Source organism: Cygnus atratus, chromosome 21 (assembly GCF_013377495.2).
Source record: "Cygnus atratus isolate AKBS03 ecotype Queensland, Australia chromosome 21, CAtr_DNAZoo_HiC_assembly, whole genome shotgun sequence".
Classification (NCBI taxonomy): domain Eukaryota; kingdom Metazoa; phylum Chordata; class Aves; order Anseriformes; family Anatidae; genus Cygnus; species Cygnus atratus.
Genome location: NC_066382.1, coordinates 4,692,187 through 4,713,625, shown reverse-complemented (window position 1 = coordinate 4,713,625; position 21,439 = coordinate 4,692,187). Strand labels below are relative to the sequence as shown.

The window sequence follows — 21,439 nt, the reverse complement described above, 5'->3', positions numbered from 1 at the left end:
ACAAAAATTATCAATTTTCTCTACCTTTTTAGGTGAGAAGACTCCCAGCGTTCCTCCATCTTCACGAATGGCAACTCCCATTTCTGCCAACAACGCCTCCCTGAGAGGGTAAAACAAGTCATTTACCATATCTTAGGCTTCAAAAGATGCAATTCTTAGACAACTTAAGTTTTCATTTTCACTATGAAATACATTAGACTTTCAACCAGCCCACCCATGGACCACACAACAAGAACTGTTGCCACCTTATAACACAATAGGGCACATTTCTAAACTTTAGCCCCAGAGTTTCTAGGCCTGCAGAACAGGAACAGCAAAAAAAAAAAAAAAAAAAAAAGTACAGATGTTTGACAGTATTTTAGTGCAATAAAGTATCACAAGGTAAGTACATTTTAGGACGCTGACCTTCCTTAAGGTGGCAATGAATGTACAAATCTGTTCTAAATTTAAATATTTAATTTAAATAGAGCTACCATTATTCATTAATTTACAAAGATTTAGCTGGCTATTCCTGATCTAATGTAAGAAGTATTCTCTCCTTAAGACATAAAAGGGATTTTATTGGGTCAGATAAACCACTCATGTAATACAGTACTCTTGACTTTGACAAAGCAAACAGTGACTCCAACAGAGAAGAATAAGAACATAGCAAACTATTTTTTTCCTTATTCTCTCAGTCTCCCAGTTTCTTCCCAAGAAAATTCCAGAACTGAGGGTGACATTTCTTTTACATAGCTTTCCAAGTGCTTTTGGGGCTGTTTTTCTGTTTTAATTTGTCATCTTTCTTTGAATTCAACTCCTAGCATCACCCGTGTAATGCAGATTTCTGCAGCTTACCAATCTGTTGTGGGAATTTCCTATTTGTTTGAAATCTACCACCTGCTGGGCTTGATGTCCCTTAGCTCTTATATTAGTCAGTGAATAATTACTCTCTATCCACCTTCATACACCTCTCATGATTTTAGGGACTGCTCAAATTGTTTCCAGGCAAAGATGTTACCCTTATATATTTTATAAACATTTGATATTCTAACAAACAATGCTTGGTTTTGTTCCAACCACCTTCTGACAATTCTTAAGCATGGCTTATTCCTTTAAGACTCAAGTCAAACCACAGCTGGAAAGCTGGAGTTGTATCACAATTTTAGACACTCTGGTACAAAAACCCTAACCTTATCTGCTTAAGGGCCAGAATTTTTGGAATGTAAGAGAAAGGTGGAAGGGGAACGAAAGAGACCAGAAGTGCATGCTGCTTTACAACAGAAGCCATAGCAGCAGCTCTAGATGTTATCCATACTGCAACTCTAAACATTAATGTTAGGAAACATTGGAAAGGATGTGGCCTTCTCTCAGCATTGCCCCTACTGTTACACATAATACAAAGGCCAGCAGATTTATCACTAAGCCCTATTCCGCTGTTCCATTGCTTTTGAACAGTGACATTCTCCATTTTCCGCACGTCCATTTAGCAGAAAACACCCACATGTACAGCATTTCTAATTCCTGACCTTTCCATCCTAATGGCCTCTGTTTTCCTCAGCTTCTCTTCCCATGTTTCATTCAGCTCTGCAATGATCTTCTCAGATTCCTGTGTAAAAATCCCACAAGTTGTTTTACAGTTTTCTCAACAAAGTTCCCTCCATAATATACAAAATAATTAAAGGTTTTATCAGTGCTAGTTGTCAATTGAATTTTGGGTACAAAAAGTACCCAGTGCTTCAAATCAATAAGTTGTCTTCCTTAATTTTTTATAGTTAATATCCTCAAAGGCAAGCTGAGAACAAAAGACTTCACATTTAACCTCAATCAGACTTCAATTTGAACCACCTAAAAATGGCTTTTTTCTTTAAAATCTAATTTACAGACATCATTCAGTAACTGGACACCAGGGAACTGCAGAGACCACACCATTATTTCCATGGTAACAGCAAGTTTCTAATAGGAAAGGGAAATGCAGTGTGTGTTCCAGCCCATTGCAATCCCTGTGGCACTGTCTCATGGACAAGACATGAGAACGAAGCACAGATTCAATACAGCCAGCTTTCCCCAATCATCCACCCATGGAGATTGGGGGCTTTGGTAAAATAAAGAAATACTTCACTGTAATGCACTTTTGATGCGGTTCAGTTCTATGCAGAATTGGGACAAGGCTGCTATTGTCTGGATAAAGCATGCTATTCTGTGTGCTTCACATTTTAATCTGTGGGGGCTGGGTGAATACAACAGTGGCAGGATTATTCTGCCTCCTTTTCTCAACTTTGGGGTAATTTGGCTTTCTGAAAGCTGACTGCATTTGCTAGTCAGACCTAGTCCACACTAGCGTTGACCAGGCCTCTTGAAGTCTTTACTTAAGAGCAAATTTCCCATAATTGCCACTGTATCAGAAAACCTATAAACAAAAATCAAGATTGTCATTTACAGTTTCATTGTAGCTACAGGCTACAATGAAATCCATACAGTCCTACCAGGAAAGGCTCTGCACGAACCCAATCTCTAGCACACCTCAGTTAAACCCACTTTCAAGGGGGTTTAAGAGGGTTTCAGACAACTGCCTATAGAAACAGCAGTATACTGGACGTATCTTTGCTGAAGGCAAGTTTTCCCAGCTTTGCCAGTATTTACCCTTGGAAAAGACCAAATTAGCCTGCTTAATGTCCAGCAATACCTACCTTCAACCGTTCAATTGCCTCTTCTCCTCCAGGTGTTGACATGATCCTTTCCTGTATACTGGACACAGATGTTAAGCCCACCTGACTACTGAGAGAGCAGGAGGATGGAGATGCAGTGAGGGACCCCATGGAGGCTGTGGAAAAATTGCCAGGACGTTGATTCTCGGAGGCTAGCAAGTATCTATGTTTATTGTTCTGAAAATCTTTCAGATCTGAGAGAAAGACACACAGACAGAGGGAAAGCAGAGAGACAGGGAAAAGGAAAACAGGAGGAGGGAAGGAACAGGAAAGAGGAAGATAGGAAGGAAATACCAGTATAAGAGGAAAGCATTTAAGCAGCAACAAAACAATTTTTGTAATTTTTAGATGGCAGTTCTGAAACAAGTCCTTGAATATTAGTATCAATGACAAAGATAACCCAAATCAGACCCCGGGGATTATTAGTAAGGATCATTCCGATCAAAAAATCTTTAAAAAAATAAATTACACTCACCAAAAACAAACTGTCCTATTCCGAAACAAACACTAAGCTGCTGAGCACCATGAAGCTCAGACCAGGAGCAGCTACTGATGAGATTAGTGACATTCTGGGCTGAAGGCTGAATATACACCAACCCCTTAAATTCAGCACAAACTTTCTCTTCCTGACTCCTTTAATCTAAAAGGATGATCAAGTAAATCTTTATCATAGAAGCAGTTCTGCTGCTGAAGCACCATGACCACAAGGACAAAAAGCTACCCCCTCACTAAATTCTCCCAGGAGAGTGAGTACCCAAGCCACCTGTCAGTCCACACCAGGGAGAAAAGAACACAAATTCACAGTAACCTGGTTGTGCTTCCCCCTGACCCTCCTCGTCTCAAAAATAGAGATCTAGGATACGTGATCAGTGAAGTATCCCCTACAGCTCTTGTACTTCAGAAGGTGGTTTAACATTTTTGGTCTTCATCTACATAGAGCAGGACTTAATAAAAAATGTTAATAAGGCAGCTTGTGCAGCCTGAAAAAACAGCAACCTAAAAGCTGCCCCTTTTAAAGGCAGAAAATAAAGAGGAAGCACGTGAATGATTTAAGAACAAACACCCAGAGGCAAGTTATTTTGATCTAACTTAGCTTCTCAGATATGTCAGTAAACCATATCCTCAGAATAATCACAAAAAGTAACTTCTAACATGGAAATATCAGACTACCAGGTTGCTCAGTTTAAATAATTTTGATAGCTTTAATTTTTAGCTCAAACAAATCCTTTCATGTAATCACTCTTCAGAAAGAAGCAGGTCAAATCAGACCTCACACGTTCTGAACAAGTGCTTTGCACTTAGAAAAATGAGAGGTGCTCACACAGACACTGCATAAATGCCAGTGTCCTTCCACATCTCCTCTACTCCTATCCTGAACAACAGTGCCATGGGTAAGCCTAACACCCCAGCTCACTCCACATTCAAGTTTCCATTTCAGCCTCATGAAACTGATGATTGCATCAAGTCAGTTTGAAAACCACCATCTGCAGATAAAGGGAGCAGGGGTGGAAGGTTAACAAAAGAAAGGCAGGTTAAGGAGAGGGAACGCCATCGGGATGAGAAAAGCAGACATGGCAGAGCAGGGGGATGAAGTCTCGAAAGGCCAATAGACACATGCACTCCTGGAGATAAAGAAGTGGCACTTGCAATAGCTTTCACACTTGCTGTGACCACTGAGAACCAAAACCCTCAACACCATGCACGCTTCTCCTGGAGGCTGCAGCTTTAACCGATGACATATGCACACGCTGGAAGCAGCATCAGAAAGTCAGACAAGGCCAGGATGAGTCTTTACACCACCAGTAGCTTTGATTTTAGGAAATTTCAGACAGATCTCTTCTAGTTGATATTGTTTGAGTGATAGTGAAGACTGGCTGAAAGAGTTTAAAACAATCTGCCAACCCAAAGTTTATATAAAATGCATAGCAGATGTTTCTCTTGCAATGGACTATGCATATTTCCCTTCCATAAACACAAACAGAAGAACAAAAACAAAATGACATTTGCTAAGTATTTCTGTCTCTATTACGATAATCATCATCAACCAGGTATTTCAGCTCAAATAAGGGACCTTCATCATTACGAGATGTGTAACTTCTTTGTTTAAATAGACTATATATAAAGAAAATAAATCTCAGTCTCCAGGAGGAACTGGTATCATTTCAGCTTGAGTTAATCAACACATTTAAATATAAATACTTCAAAGTGGAAAAGAAAAGTTAAAAGGTCAGGAAACTAGGTGAGTAGGAGGGGTTTCAGCTGAGTAACTTGAAAGAGATTTGAGAAAAATATTTCTAGCTCGAATGTATTAGCTGTGATGAAAACTGGCTAAATAATTGCCATTCTCCCTTCTGTATTCTGCCAGAAAGCAAGCTATGAACATATCCTGCATTCTAAACTTTTTTTTTTTTTATGACTGTCAACTTTATCTAAGCTGGTTAAGCTGATATTCAAGAAACTGTATTACATATCCACAGCGAGTGTTCTGTCTGGGATTTCCCTGTGAGAAATGCTGGCATGCAACGCTCAGTTAAAAGCTGACCCAGAGGAAGCAGGTTAAGAAGAGAACCACACAATACACACATTTGCCTCCACTTCCAGAGTATTCATCTCCCATTGGATCAACTGAAGGGAAGCGGCAGGGAAAATACAAGAAGGATCATAGTTGAAGATTCACCAGTGACATAGGAAGGGAAGAAAATACTACTTTAACTTTAAAGAGACAATACACAATTTTCAGTAACTTTTCCAGTTTTGATTTAGAACCAAAAAACATGGACTGCACCAATCATGAAAACACCTGCATTTCATTTTCTTCTGGCCCCCATCTCTTGAAAACAAACAGACAGGTAACATACATATTACACATCTTTAAGTCAGGATTTCTGCTTCACAGGCCATTAAACTCTAACAAACCAAGAACTGGTGAATGTTTCTTTTTTTACACAAAAATCACAATCTTTTTTCCTTTTTAAGCAGCAAATTATAGCTTATTCAAATCCACCAGAATACATTGTGTGTTTTTATGGGCACCTCCTTCACTAGGAATTAAAACACTGTTCATATTGTAAAAGAATGTAGCAATTAAAATTGTAGTTTGTTTGCCTTATTTGGAATGAGTGCCAAGAAATAATTCAGGCACAAGTTTGTTTTAGTACTTTAAGAGGTTGCTGGCAAAGCAAATCAGTACAATACAGCTTGGCTAACCTAACAAACTCTTGTCCCAAAATAATGCATTATTTTATTCACATGCAGCTGTTTCATAGCTAATTTTGAGATGACAAATTCTTTGTTACTAACGGCACTGTATAACAGGAATTAGGCACATTTTCCTTTCTGAACAAGCACTGTAGTGAAGCCATGTACCAACTAATGACCTTTACCTTTAAGAAATAGGAAAGTGTTTGCTTTCTCAGTATGAAATTAGTTTCTGTATCACAACTATCCTCTTACCGTCAGCCAGACAAAATACCTTTCTTAACTCACCAAGGCAACTCTTGAACATGGAAGTTCTATTACAGAAAAATCCCCTCCACAGCAACAATAGGTAAATCCATCTCAATGTTTTTCCGTGAGAGTCTGAAGGTATCCTATCAACTCTACAGACAATACTAGGATGGGTTGTTTAAAGATCTAAGAAGCTACCGTTCCTAAAACTATGTGCAACATCTAAAGTAAGCACCTACATCAACTTCCATCTTTTAAACTCCTTTCTCTCACAGGCCCAGCTCTCCTTTCTCCTTAAAGGAGACCAACCCCAAGATGGCAAGGTCTGTTTAATCCACTTACTGTCAATAATATCTCCAAGCCCCTGGGCTCGCAGCAGATCCTTAAGCCTTGTCACCTCCTCCTTCAGCTCACGCACCAGCTTGGCATTGGGATCTTCATTGATAACAGCATTACATTTAATCTGTTTTGCACGATCAGCATACCTGGAACCAGTCAAAAACAACTTATAATGAACATATAGTTGCCCATATGCAACACAAGAATGCAGCAACATAGAAGACATTTAGTTTGTAACTGTATGTCAGAATAATTCATACTTAACATAGGGTACTGCTCCAAAAAGGACAAGACATCTTCAAGATATAATTAAGATGCATTAGCAAGGTGCATCACGTGCATAATAGATTTTTTCTTCCCTTTATTCAGTGCTTAAAAGCCTCAGCTCAACTAAAATGCTTAATTTTAGCAAACACACTGCAAAACAACATACAAACATGAGAAGATGAGTCTGATTTTTCAAATTAAAAGTAGGCAATAAGATCCTAGTTCCTTACTCACATACTAAAAATCAGTTTTCCTCTTTCAGGATAACTGAGTTTTTGCCATTATAGTTTTTCTTCCCTGCAAATTTCTGTGTGAAGATTTGAAGTATAGCCTGTGTCCAGCAGAGCTAATGTCTACCCATATCCATCTCAGATGAAAAGACTGTACCTTAAAGTGCTCAAAGTTTCATCATAGTTGATATCCGCTGGACTCAAAGCAGCAACCATAGCAGTTCGGGAGTTACCACCTATAATGCACAAGTGAAGTATTAGATGGCTGTGCACTGCACAATCTAGATACTATTACCTACTGAATATCAGTATTTTCTATAAAGTACAGAATTCAACTACATTCTGCATAACTAAGGAAAACAAAAATCACAAAACAGTAACAGAGCTGCAACTTTATCAAAGGGTGAAACACATGGCTCAGATTTGACTACTTAAAATATTTAAACCCATACTGAAAACAAATTTAAGTGATTAAAAACATTCAGAAAATTTAGTGGGAATTTCTTTCTATATTGGCATAGGTAAAATCAGCCATACCTAGATTTTCTCGAAGAAGCCATGTTAGTACAGAATCTCTGTATGGTATGAAGTCTGTCTTCTTCTTCTTTTTACTCTGCAAAGGAAAAAAACACACTATTAAAACAATCAACACTGAATGGAAAATGAACTTTTAAAACATCAGCATGGGATAAGTATTAGAAGAACTATGAAAGCATACACATTTACTGTCTAAAACAGGGGGGTCACCCATCCTCAACTGAAAAATGATTACAGAGTTTGATATTAGGTAGCTCGGAACATATTCAGACATCTAAACAGGTAAGCAGTCCACATAATACCTTTGTAGCACTGCCTTCAGAAAGGCTTTCCTGTTGACGAAGATGATCTTTATGGCATTTAAATACTGTGTTCTAATACCATTCCAAGAAAATTTAAGCAGTAAATCTGACTTTCAGGGAAAAATTCACTATTCACTCTTCCTTTACTAGACACATTATGACTTTTTTGAGTAGTCTAAAGGCCATTACAGGAAATTCCACAGCTACAGAGGTACAGGTACACATACGAGAGGACAACTAGCCCATCTTCCTGTGTTTCTGTAAGCAGTTATTAGCAAACTTGACAAAAAAGATGAAGAGGCTTAGTAACTGTAACTAGAAGTAGAAAGGAGGGCATATATTTGTTTTAAAACCTAAAACTTTTTCACAAATCACAAGGTCACAAGACAGGTGCCCAAGCATTTAAGTACTTCGTCCCCAAATCAGTAATGTAAAGCTTTCAGACAAAGAAAGAAGACCTTGTCAGCAACTTTGGCAGAATTCCCTCCAAATTTAATTGCAAAGCCTTTCCCTAGCTTCCTTGTTTGGTCTAAGAGAAACAACATTAACTTCCTAAAACTCTATAAGAGAATGTGAATCTTGGGTCATCTATTTACTTACTGAAATAGTTAAAAAGGCAAACATCTCGCTTCGAGAGATGCCAAAACTTTAATTCCACACAACATTTAACAAAGGATATGACTTTGCAATAAAAGGCCTAATTATAAATTGTGCAAGACTCCTCTCAACAGTCAAGAAGTACATAAAAACAGAGTATTAGTCTTGCAACAATTCTATTGTCCCTTGCCAAAGGTGAGTAACCTTACAATGGACAAGTGAAATTATGAAAGGCAGGTAAGCACCAGACGACGTCTGCAAAATTTTTCAAGTCATTTTAGAAAACCAGAAGAGGCTACTGCCTGCAGCCTACCATGTGAGGTAAAGAAAAATGCATGGGGAGCAGAAGCATGAAAGCAAAGAAAGTATTTCTTCCTAGAACAAATATTTCTAATTTTGCTTCCTAGAGCAAAATTAATTCACCAAATCAGGAGCAGGGATATAAGAAAAGAGTATCTCCACAACAACCTCAAATGTGATTTTTTCATGAATTTGTCTCCAACTTCAGTATTTTTTTGAGTTTTAGTATTGAAAATTCTCAGATTTCACAACTGTACTTTTTAATTACAGGAATTTCCCAAAGACCTGTCATGAAAGATCCCTGCTCTTTGATTTAGAACTCAAGAGAATAAAATCTCAGAGCTGATCAAAAAAGACAACATCCACTACTACTCAGACCGTCCTACCTTGCTGGTGCAGTTATCCTAAGTTGAAAGCATTAAAGGAAGAGGAGTAAAATACAAGATAAGCTTTTTAATACCACCTTTATATATAAATTTCCATGTTAGCTTGGATAGCATATTCTTTTGAGAAGCCCCATGAATTAGAATGGTTTTCATAAAAAAATAACTAAAAAGCACTTAATTACATTCAACCCGTCCCAAGCTGTTCTCAACACCCTTTTAAAAGCACTATTAATTTACTTAACTTTTTAAATAACAATTGAAAGTACTTTTCTAAATCTAGACGATAATGTTTGGATCACCATATACTTACTCCACTCAAAATATTAAGTCTGGCCATTGCAAAAAAAAAAAAGCCAGTGATAATCAAGCTATTACACTGATATTTCTAACATTTGACACTTTAGTATTTTAACAAGAAGTCTGCACTTAGCTTCCTAAAATTATTCTTTCTAATAAAAAACACTACTGCAGCTCTGCAGAACTAAAAGCTTGCTATGTGAACACGCCCTTTACATAAATGTAGGCTCCTTCGGCAAGGCTTCTTCACAACTAAAACAAATACTTCAATCTACCTACAAATAAAGTTTCTAGGAGGTTGCATGAAATTCTTAGGATACAATTCATCTGTCAAAATACACACAGCTAACTCTGCTGAGAATGCTAGGCCAAGAACAGTGAATGGCTCTGCTGTACTGTATAGCATTCACTGTTTCAGTTTTACAAGTTACGGAAAGGTTGTTGCAGGTACGTAAATGCCGTACTTACCACTTCTGCCAATGCTGAAATAACTTTACCCAGAGTTGTGAGAGACTTGTTTATATTTGCTCCTTCCTGGGAAAACATAATCCAGTATTATACAGTAATTCATAATTTTCAACCATGAATCTCTGCAGACTAAAAGAACCAAATATCACATCCTCCATTAGAGGAAAAAGAAGTCTTCACTTTTTTTATAATAAGTATGGAAAAAATAGTCGCAATTCTTTCTTATCCTTATGCTGCTTGTGCACCCACTCCCCTTTCTTCACCCAAAGATCAGCCGCCTGATACCTTTAATCGGGTTCCTTTGGCACCAGTTGAATCAGCTCGCTCACTCCCAGCTAGATCCACGAGGCTAATCTTGCTGACCTGATGACAGGAAACATTAACAACTAGAATTAGTTCTTAGTGAACTACAGTAAGAACAGAACTTTGAAGAATTCTATAGCATGAGAAAAACTCAGTCTAAAAATCATAGTGTGCTTAAAACTAGTCAAATCAAGTTTTCGCAAACGTTTTTTTGTCTTTCCAAAGTAATCAATTGAGAAATATGAACATTACCCATATTTCAGCTACTTCTGCACGCAAAGCCTCTATTGCAGAGTAAAAAAAAATATGCCAGAAAACTGTTCCATGATAAATAGTGCATATCTCCTTTTAACGTGTATATTCTAAAACTTCCGTAAGTCATATTCATCCCCATCCCTGTTCCCACAGAGAACTAACAAGACAAAAATTTCCAATTTCCCACCAACAAGCAAAAGCACAGAAAGTTCTGGGAACGTGACTGGGGAAGATTAATTTATTTCACATATCCCTCCCCATAGAACCTAGACCTTAAGGTTTAAGTTCTTCCCACGTATTTTCCTGCGTGTATTGTTTTTAGAATTACAGTCAAACAAAATCCAGTAAGAAATAAAAAGGTTCTAGCAAGGCATACAGCAAGTTCACCTTAAAAAAACACCGGAAAAAAATTAATTCCCATTGTCTCTTCATACTGCCAATAAGAATCGGTCACTGCAGGGAAGCTTTGTGAAAACCACTCACAAAGGTACTTCTTATTTGTAAAATACCTTCTCCGTGGAAAGATCAGTTTCTGCATCATGTTTCTTCTGAGTAAAGACAATTGTAAACACGGCATGAGAGCGGCTACTAGTTTCATTCATGTTGGTAGCTGCCACAGTCCTGAAAGAGGAACAGATACAGACATGTTTAGGAAACAGTAGCCTCTATGCTCCGAGTAAAACAACCTGCAGGATTCAATGCAGCTGCAGAGTATTGAGACCAAGAGGCTGTACAGTTGATGTTTGGCCCTACCAAGACCAAGCCACACTGAATACCATGAACATTTTTTAAATGATTTTTCACTGCTCAGCTCCTCCTAGTTTCAGCACAATTTAAACAGAGCTTGCTCAATCTGTATAGTCACTAATCTGCCCAACGCTAACACATAAGAAAATGCAAATTTACATCAGTCTCTCACACAGACTGCTAAATGGATCGTACAGTTTACATATGACATGAACTACTAATGAACCAGAACCTAAAGTGGGGATGCCAACTTTAGACCCGACCACTTCAGTGAATTAAGCATTATGCTTACATGCTTGTTTATACCAATAATGTAATACTGTACACATCAAAAGGCAGAATTAAAAGCCAGTAATTTACGTATTTCATCTCAAGCCATTACAGGCTTTAAGTATCTGTACAGTGATTTGCAACACTATTATACCACACAAATCAATTTCAGCCTTTTAATAGAATCGATCAGTGCATATCTGAATACTATTCCAAATCTGACATCAGGTTTTAAAAAAGCACCACTGCATCACAGAAGTATTTTAAATGTGGTGCTATAAGCCATATAATCCCGCAAAGGAGATAAAAGTCTGTACCACTGTCACTCACCTGGCTTTGTTTCCAGCATCCATGAGGTCTGCAATGTCTGTGTAAGACGTGACTGCCAACTTGGACAGATCTTCCACATATGGTCCAAGCAGAGGATGTTCTCGCACCCGCAAATTCCCTTTGTTCTTCGGGTTCAACAAGTCTCGGACTCTTTCACAGTAAATCTCCATGTAACTCACCTGGAAAGAGGAATTTGCATGGATAATTTAGTGATTCTTAAGGCTTCCTCCACAAGAAACTCTGCAGCACTCAGAATGCCACTGGCAGAAATTCCCCCAGTCCACTACAGCAAAGCTGTAGGTAGGTGTCTCAGTTCGTTTTATGGCTTGACACAATGGGAGAAGGGAAGAAGAGTCATGAGTCACATGTGGCAAGTCTCCAATAAAAGCTACAGACCTTCCACCCATGTGTAGATCTCTCAACCATTTCAAAAACCACTGGTGTTTAGTTAAAAAATTTTACATCTGAGTTCATAATCACTTTTAACATGACACATCAACAAAACTACCTTTAGAAAGGGGCAAATGACAAATGGTAAAAAGAGTCTCCTTACAAGTAACCTCTCTTATAAACCCCCCAAACTAAACTTACAGGAAAAATATATATCTTTTTCCTGAAGGTAGGAGCAACTATTGGTTCTGAACTGCACCCTAATCTTATTATACACCTGAGTCATCAGTACAATTATTCAAACAATGGTAACTTTAAATCTGTATGCTTTGAAATAAATTCTGAAGTTAAGATTTTTTTTTTTTTTAATTAAGTGCCGACAAATTTCTAAATATATGCAAGGTTTAAACATTTTTTTCTGTAAACCAATCTTTATTATGGGTACCAACCTACAAAGAAATATTACCAAGTACTGAGTGAAGAGAGTACCAAGTTACAAATGTTACCAGTGACAACCTCCCTGAACCGCTACACTAACAATAAATAAATAAATAAATAATGAAACTGTACTCCGGCCTGCCTTTCTATCTCAAACTGGGATACAAGAAGTATTTTGTTTCAATTAATCACCACCAGTATTATTCCATAACTATGCACCTAAAACTTAGCAAAAAGCCTGGGATATGAAATGAAACAACTCAAGGCATGTTTTAGGGACTGTAACTAACAAATTAAAACCACTCAGCCATAAAATGGTATGGCAAACAAAACAAAACAGCAGTTGCTGTAGAGACCAATGTAACCCATCTAGCCACAATTGTGGATACGAATATCCTCCTAAGCACTTTTCTTTTGTTCATACCCCAGACCTCCCTTCCCACCAGGTGGTTCATTCCACCAGTTTAAACTCAGCCTATGACCAAAAAACCCACACTTATCTGTAGCATTGTTTCAGTTCTGCTCCTCTACTTCCATTCTGTCTGCAAACTCGTCTTGCTAACGGGAGATGCTAGGTAGGAATGAGCAAGTAAACTCTTCTAGTCAAGTCTCACAGAGAATCAGGATACAAATTATGGCTATTTTAATTGACAAGAAACATGTAATCTTCCATCCAGTGGTCAAAACATTATCTATGAATGCATCTTTTGTTTTTTGAGCCCATCATGTACTTGACAATTGCTGTCACAGGTAAAGGTGCACTCATTTTCTGGTGGGGAGAAAAGTCCTAGAAATATTTTACTTGTACTTTTGCAACCAACACGAAACAAAGAAAAGACAATGCTTTCAAAACAAAGAACTCAGCATCTTAATGCAACATCAAGAATGCTGCACCTAAGCTCAGTCTGATGACCAGCACACAAATATTGACTGATCACTATACGCACCTCTACAGAATATGACATTTCTTCATTGCTGTTGTCATTGATTTTCTCAAACAGTTCTTCACATAGCTGGAAGGAGATTAAACCCAAGACAGAAATTAGTTCTGAGTAGGAAGTAGTAACTACTACGACAAATCATTAACTTTGCACAGGAGGGAAGGGGAAGAAAAAGAACAGATTTCAACCACAAACAGCCTCACTAGGAAGAGGCATCATCTCAACTCTCTATCACTATCATCCAACCTTAATAGTTTATTTTATGGAGTACTACAGTTGTTCTAGGTTTAACCAATATTATTATAATGTACTACAAAATTAGAAAAATTACCCATTATAACTTTAAAGCCTGTAATAACTGGAAGTGGAAGTAAGATTAAGCAAATATTAAAATACTTAATCCTCTCCTAGTCTCATAAAAATAGCAGTCTGATTATTTTTAAACTAACAACCCTGTGTCAATTCATTGGTGTGCTGAAGTTTCAGGATTCAGATTTAAATCAATAGCCAGATAGTTTCAAAATTCATTAACAGCATCTTCATATGAAGAATACTTCCGCTATTGGCATTCTACTACTTCGATAGTGCTTATCTACAAATAACTTGTGTGAGACCTCAAATTAACGTCATAAAGGAGAAAAATCAACACTTGGCAAGCACATGGATATGGACAGAGATTAAAAAGCATGAGCACATGGAGGAATAAGCACAGAAAGAGGTTTCTAACTTAGCTACTAACCACTGTATGGAAAATAATCATTATGATGAACACAGGCAATTTTAAAGCATATACTCAAGTATTCAGTCCACACATGGTTAAAGCATAAGATTTCGCACTAGACACTGGCAGACAGAGCCAGGGATTTTTGCCAACACACCGAAATTTAATGTCACCACTACACCACTTCAAATGCAATTGTGCTGTATCCTCTCCATACGTGACAAGAAAGAACAGAGTCAACAAGTTCTCCCTGAACAGACAACTCATTTTGTTCCTTTATAAGGAGACTTCTCACAGTGAAAGTGGAAGGAAATGATTTTGCTTAGAAACTGTGGTAGATAACAGGAACATGATTACATCTACAGGAATGTTACAGATTTTAGCAGTCTTTAATTTCCATTAGAGGTTACAAAAAGACAAATAGGAACATCAAGATTACAACTCAAAGAATCTGAGCACTGAGCTGTTTCCACGGATTTAACTAATTTCACCTGTTATATTGATATATTACTGCAAAAGAAAAAATGGAAATTCTTACATGTAACAATAATGTCTTTCATCAAATCATCACTGCATAAGTGTACAAATATACTCTTCTAACATTATTTCAAGATAACCTATATGCAGCCTCAAATGGTACCAGAGCACTTGCTAAATAATTCAGCATACAATGCCTGTACTATTAACAGAAAACAATGACCTGCATTGTCTATTTCATACCCATGGCACAGGGTCAATGCCTACAGCAAACCTGTAGCAGAATGACGACTCAGGCTGCTCAGCACGTTTATTAAAATGGAAATCCAACCTCAGATTTCTACTTTGTTGGAAGACAGTGCATTCCTCCATTGCCAAACTTAGTCCACTGTCAACACCTACACACCGAGGAAGGTCTGCATTTAGAACAAGTGGCAGCATCAACTGAATGCCAGTCCCAGTTTTCTGTGGGTGTATCTCAACTTCTTATATTTCATGGGCAGTATCAAAACCAACCTCAGGGGGCAACAACACTGGGCTGTGCTCAGAGGCCCTAAATTTGTTTCCCGCAGATTTGATATACTTCATTTCTTACTGAGGTAAAAGGTATTACTCAGTTTTTAGCTTTGGGAAGTTCATTTTCACAAAAAGTTTCTGGCAAGTTCATCAGCAGTATCACCTCTGGAACTCCTGCTGAATACAAAGTGCTCAAGTGCTATCCTAACTAGAGTCAGAGAAGCAGACAAGAAACCTAGTGAATAAGACATCTTCATTTGCTAGTGTGTTGGGGAAGCAGAGACATTGGATGCAGAAATATATAGAGAATATATATATATATATAAATAGAGAGAGAATTTATAGTACAATTTTAAAAAATATAACAGTAAATATTACTTGCATCTCTTTACTCTTTTTCTGAGTAGATTTCTTTCACTTCAGAAGTAAGCTACGGTTCTCTGTGAACTATCTCAATACAAAAGACTGTATCAGCCAGCAAGAATCTGAAAATGGTATAAAAATAAACCCCTTTCTGTGTTCTGTTCTACCTGGGGGATTATCCCTGCTTGGCTCTCCTCCTGCTTGCCCATCATTGTGTAGGATTTCCCAGCTCCGGTTTGTCCATAGGCAAAAATGCACACATTGTAGCCCTCAAAGGCATGCAGCAACATCTCCTTTCCAATATCATTGTACACACGGCTCTGTGATGCAAAACAGGGATCTTCAGGCTGTAAGGACATGAAAACAGCATCAGAACAGACGTTGCTCACTCACATACCATTTCAAAAAGCAATTAGTTTTAATCTACTTTTATCTTCTGAGTCAATCTCTTAGGAAAAGGCAAACATAGCACATGTTTACACATTTTTCCAAAGGCAGTACCAACAAAATGACACTGACAACCATGGCAGGACCACTCCATCACCACTGAGGAAGCAATCTCCACAAGAAAAGAAACCAGTTCTGGTTTGTGAACATTGTTGGAACTACTGGACATCTTTTGTGCAAGATCACTGCCAAACAGAATTCAAGGTGTTTGGAATGGAGGGAGTTAAAAGACAGAAGTAGAGTTCAGAGAGACAATACAAACAGAGAAGGTCTAGAAGCTACAAAATCCCCCAGTGGCTAGTCTTGACAAGGGCTCAGCAGGGCAGCAGAGGAAGAAAAGCAAAAGCTGCTTAGTTTTTTTAGACTGAAGGTGCATGCAAATCATTTTAAAAAATTTCTTGCAGCTTTCTGATTTCACTGCCTATAATCCAATCCAGATTTCTATTTGCAACCTCGCTAACTGTACTGGGGATTACAAAATCCTTAAGTATGAAAATATACATTTTTAAATTAGCAAGTCGCTGAACCAGTCAAGGACAGTGTATCAGAACATTTCTCTATGGTTAAACTCAAGGTTAGCAATAAAACTGGAATATAACACTGGGAGGGGAGGGAAACTACTTTAAAACACTTTATCCAGGTAATAGAATGAAGCAAAAAAAAAAAAATCAAGAAAAGCACAAAAACTTTACTACAGGTAGCTCCAGTGATAGAAATCTGAAGAAGGACAAAGCAAGGCATCACCTTCAAATGCTTGACTGAAAAGTTTGTTATATTTTGGATAAAGCACCACCTCCACTACTGTCTGATGAAAAGGAATACTGCTGCACATGCAATGAAAGAAAAAATAATCTCAAGACATCAAAGAGAACAAAGGTGCCAGATCTCAAGGCAAACACAGAACCTGCTCAAAACAAAACTTCATGAACTGAACAAATGAATCCTCCATTTTTTATGTAGCACACATCAGGCACTCAGGCCCTGCACTGGTCGGACTCCAGCATGGAGTCACTAGAGGCAGTCCAAGACACAGCTCCAAGCATGGTACAGGATACAAAAATAGTGACAAAGTGGGATTTGCTGTATATGCTCTTTTTCCTGATGTCCTTTTCATCATTTTCAAATATTTACCACGGACTTCCCTAAAAGTTATCACACTAATGAGAATCTATGCAGGAGTTTTATGTTGCACAAATGAGAACAGACTGCACAGGTAACATACCATAGAAACTTCAATGTGTACGTCACTACGTTATTACTAAGTTAACATTCTCCCTTTTCACAAAATGTTGGATTTTAACATTAGTTGCTCCTGAAATCAGGACAAAAATTAGTTGTGCTAACATTCTCAAGCTAGGTTCAAGGTTTTCTTAGACCAGGTTCCTTTCCTTGACACAGTGTATCTGCTAGTTTTGAGTACTACTTATATTCTTAATATTCCTCCAACTGACCCCATAATCTATATGCATAGCTGCTCTGGAAATTAGGTCACTCAACAGGAAGAATCATGAAAAGAGCTGCACAAATCCAAATTTTTTCTAGGTTTTCATCGTGAAAACATCATTCTGAGCAAATCTGTGGCCAACAAGATTGTCTTTGCACCATCCAAATTAATAAAATTAACAACTTCAAAAAATGTGACCCATTCTTTCTGTATTTTTGGACGAAAAAAAGGCGGGGGGTAGATGGCAGAACACAGTCCTGCTTTAGAACAATTACTGGAAGTCAGCAAGACCTTAGTACTAATTCACAGGAGGGTGGGGCAGAGGAGTTAAATGACAAAGTTTATTGCTTTTGCAGCTAGTGGAAGCATAGGTCACTACTCTGCCTTTTCCAGATATGCCAAGGGAACCCAGACCACATCTTCTCTTGAAGTGCAAGAACTTGCAGACAAGTGAAAGTTGCTCAACATAGAAGTGAAGTAACTGTGGTTCACATGCATCCTTAAATATTTACAACAGGACACAGTTTGTGATTATTTTAAGTAATCTTCCAAATAGCTACAACTTGCTATCAGACTCCCAAGAGCTTAGCTTCCCCCTCTCCCAGGCTTTTAATCTGAATGAGGGCAAGAGAGACGGTGCAGAAACATCTGACAGGGGTGGCATGGTCAGGAAAACAATAAAAAAAAAAAAAAAGAATGCAGTTAAATCAAACAAATCAAGGAAAAATGGTTTTCTTCTGAAAGAACTTACCGATGTGTGGGACCAATAAGAGTAGTCAAAGCTGAAGGACTTTGGCGCTTCCTTAGGATTCTTTGGGTTGATAATACCTACAGGAAACAAAATTTAAACACTTAGCTAACTTGGCATTTAGCAACATAATTAATGAGCCTGCTGACCCTCATCTTAATCTGCGTGTGAGTTTTCAGAGAGTTCCCACACTGCACAGCAGTAATAAGATTGAAGCAATAGACTCGCAGTTTCCTAATACTATTTACGTAAGCCTTATTTGAAATAAGTTATGGAAAAACATTCCTAAAAGGAATTGATGCTGCTATACAAAATTTCCATAGCAGTACATCTGTAATTTTTATGCTCTTTTTCTCAATCCCTTTAATTCTTTCAATATTTGATCCATACATATGCATTCCCTGCAATTAATGGAAACTTTTCCAAATACATGTTAGGTGTGTGGGTGGTTTTTTTTGTTTGTTTGTTTGTTTTTCTTTTTTCTTCCCAGCAATAAAACAGATTCCCATAACCTTTGCCTGGAAGCAATTAATACACAATAGATTCCAGTTGTTTTAATGGCATACAACATGCCTGTAGATTATATATTCTAAGGAGCGTAATTTATAAGAACAGATCTTGATGCAGAAGTTAGTCTCTACTGCTCCTTTCTCCCAAGACTATAGTACTGGAAGTACTTACATTAGCATTTCCATCAGCTGTTTTCAAAATCATCCACACAATAAGGATTCTAAAAAGGCACACTCATGAGGGTACCAAAATTAGATAAACCACCTTAGGTTTACACGTGCCCACTGCACCTATGGCAGCAATTTGCCTTTGGGAATGATATACTAATTAAGACATGCAAACAAAATCTACAAACAAAGAAGAGACATGGTGACAGTCGTCCCAGGGAAAACTTACATTCTGATCCCAAACAACCATCCTAAACAACGAATGACTGCTTCTCACATATTCAGGCCACGAAGGCCACGGTTCTGGGAGATGGGAGCTTCTTCCACTTCTGTCAGAACTAAAAATCCTAACACCCACATCTCTTAGCATTTCAAGCATTATGAACTTAACATGCTGCAGTGAAGTCTCTGAAAACGTGGTTGCAGAATTCCCTTCAAAATTTAATCACTCCACCAGATGCTGAGTCCCCGTGCAGGGCTGCTGGCCAAAACTACAGTGTGGAGGAGGGATCACTTTGTGGACTGCAAATAGCAACAGTTGCTACTCTATTTCTTGTGGTCAGCTCCATTTTACTTGGATGCACCTTGTGCTGACATTCTTGCTGTACGAAAGCTGACAGACACGCAAAGCCAACGCAAAATATGCTGTGCACCAGTACAGCATCACATGGCAAAAACACGTGCAGCTTTGGGTAGCAACATGGGCATCAATACACAACAAAGAGGTAACCTAAGCAGTCCTACACGGCTTTAGTTTCCCTTTGCTAGTCTTGGCCCAACAGTAGTAAATCTACAGCACACAGGATTAAACCAGCTCTAAAGTGAACAAATCCCACAAGACAGCTCTCCCACCCCTAAGCTAAACCAATTCTCTTTCAGTGGATTCCAGGCTGCTACGATTTACAGCTTGTCCTGCTTCTCACTCAATCATTAGCAATCAAAGCTCTGGAAGGTAAGGAAGTCGTGTCTTGTACCAGGAAGCTCCTACGCAAAAACAGTACAAGAAACACCGTCTCCAAATCAGTTCGATGTAACGTCCTTAGAGACGGGACATGATTTTCTTTCAATCATTTTGGGTTAAGAGCTCAAGGTAAAATTTAACCATTAGAAGCAGGAAAAAGCAGCAATAAATAGAACCTGTGCCTTTGTATTACTAACATAATTTTAAGCAGATACACGAACACACCTCTCCTGGCCATAAATTTACATTCTTGCTTAATCTCCACAGCATATCATTTTAACCCAAACTCGGTGTTACGTTTGAGGGAGGAGTGACCGCCTCACTGGAACGCGCTGGCCTGGAAATGGGATATTCCTGGCCAGGCAACCTGGGAAGGAAATCCAGACAAGCAGAAGCCTTGCTACAGCTTTGCTGACAAAGAAACGTGCTTTTAACCCCAATCTAAAAACTCACCCCAATGCCACATCGGTGCAGTTTTATTCCAAGGTGCAAATTCAATCGCACAAGAGAGCTTTGATCTCGCCTTATTTACCCCACAGAACGACTGAGCTGTCTCTATAGGATCTACAGCGGAATAGCAAGTATTCAGTCTTTTCTTTTTCATTTTTAACTTCATTGTCTATAAACAAAACGGCCACTCCTCCTGGCCAAGGCAAAGCTGCATTTGTTCTCTCCAAGGAAACGAGAGAAAAATTGCATCCTAAGCTTCTACTGCGTCAGGAAACATTACAAGCAACAGCATAAATTTCAGCATTAATCAAAAATAAGTTTGATGTCAAAATACACACATCGTACCAATTGTTTAAAAAATGAAAATATCTAGGTTATTTCCAAAAAGAAAGCGAGGAAGCCAAGCATTCAAAGCAACGACTAGTTTTTCACTCAGCTGGCTGTGCACATAAGGATGTTGACCACCCATGAAAGACAAGATCTGCAGTGATGCAACACGCTTAGTGTCAGGACATGCACTACAAGCTTGCCCTTACAGCTCCATCCTACTGGCTTCAGGTTTAAATTTGATCCATCACATTCATGAAGAGACAAGTTTAGATTCCAGGTTTATGCTAGTGGTTCCCCTCCAATTTTTACTTTTATTTATTTTCTTTAGCTTCTCTGAGCTCCCTCACATTAAGTCCCGTGCGCAGCTCACTGTTCTGAAAGCTACTTTCTAGGATGCACATTTTTGCAAAGTGTATCCTGAGAAGCATATTAGGAAAGGGAGATCAACGTGCAAGAAGGCAGCTCTGTCAGAGGTTGGGAATGCAGCTGCCTGGCCAAAACCTTCCACAGCAACAGGAACAGGGTAGAGGAAACCTCCTGGCTGCCAGGAACTCTGCATGCTGTCCCTCGCTGCTCTGATCCAGCCACAGCCTTCTCACTCAACTTCAAGTTCAAGCTTCAATTGTTTTTATCCCCATTCTGGTTTCTTACAGTCTACATCCTCCATCTTCAGAATCACTGGTTTAACAGAATTCTGTCTGTCTACAAAGGAATCCGGGAGAGCAGAACAACTGAGAAAATATAAGATTACAACCTCGACTGATTTCAAGCGGA

General features: G+C 38.4%; 1 protein-coding gene across 11 annotated transcripts in view; it reads right to left on the bottom strand.

The window, feature by feature from the left end:
- Positions 1-21,439, bottom strand: part of KIF1B (kinesin family member 1B) — a 93,747-nt gene that overhangs the window by 52,033 nt on the left and 20,275 nt on the right. For 6 of the 11 annotated variants that reach the window (XM_035557464.1, XM_035557459.2, XM_035557456.2 and 3 more), the window contains exons 3-15: positions 18,251-18,327; positions 15,776-15,955; positions 13,538-13,603; positions 11,763-11,941; positions 10,925-11,036; positions 10,143-10,220; positions 9,858-9,923; positions 7,508-7,583; positions 7,128-7,206; positions 6,477-6,619; positions 2,670-2,803; positions 1,509-1,588; positions 25-100 (exon numbers count right to left, since the gene is read on the bottom strand). In XM_035557464.1, the coding sequence (XP_035413357.1) occupies positions 25-100; positions 1,509-1,588; positions 2,670-2,803; positions 6,477-6,619; positions 7,128-7,206; positions 7,508-7,583; positions 9,858-9,923; positions 10,143-10,220; positions 10,925-11,036; positions 11,763-11,941; positions 13,538-13,603; positions 15,776-15,955; positions 18,251-18,327 (1,346 nt within the window). Of the gene's footprint in view, positions 1-24; positions 101-1,508; positions 1,589-2,669; positions 2,804-5,270; positions 5,313-6,476; positions 6,620-7,127; positions 7,207-7,507; positions 7,584-9,857; positions 9,924-10,142; positions 10,221-10,924; positions 11,037-11,762; positions 11,942-13,537; positions 13,604-15,775; positions 15,956-18,250; positions 18,328-21,439 lie in introns of all 11 variants that reach the window. The other 5 variants (XM_035557454.2, XM_035557458.2, XM_035557455.2 and 2 more) reach the window with 1 other exon arrangement.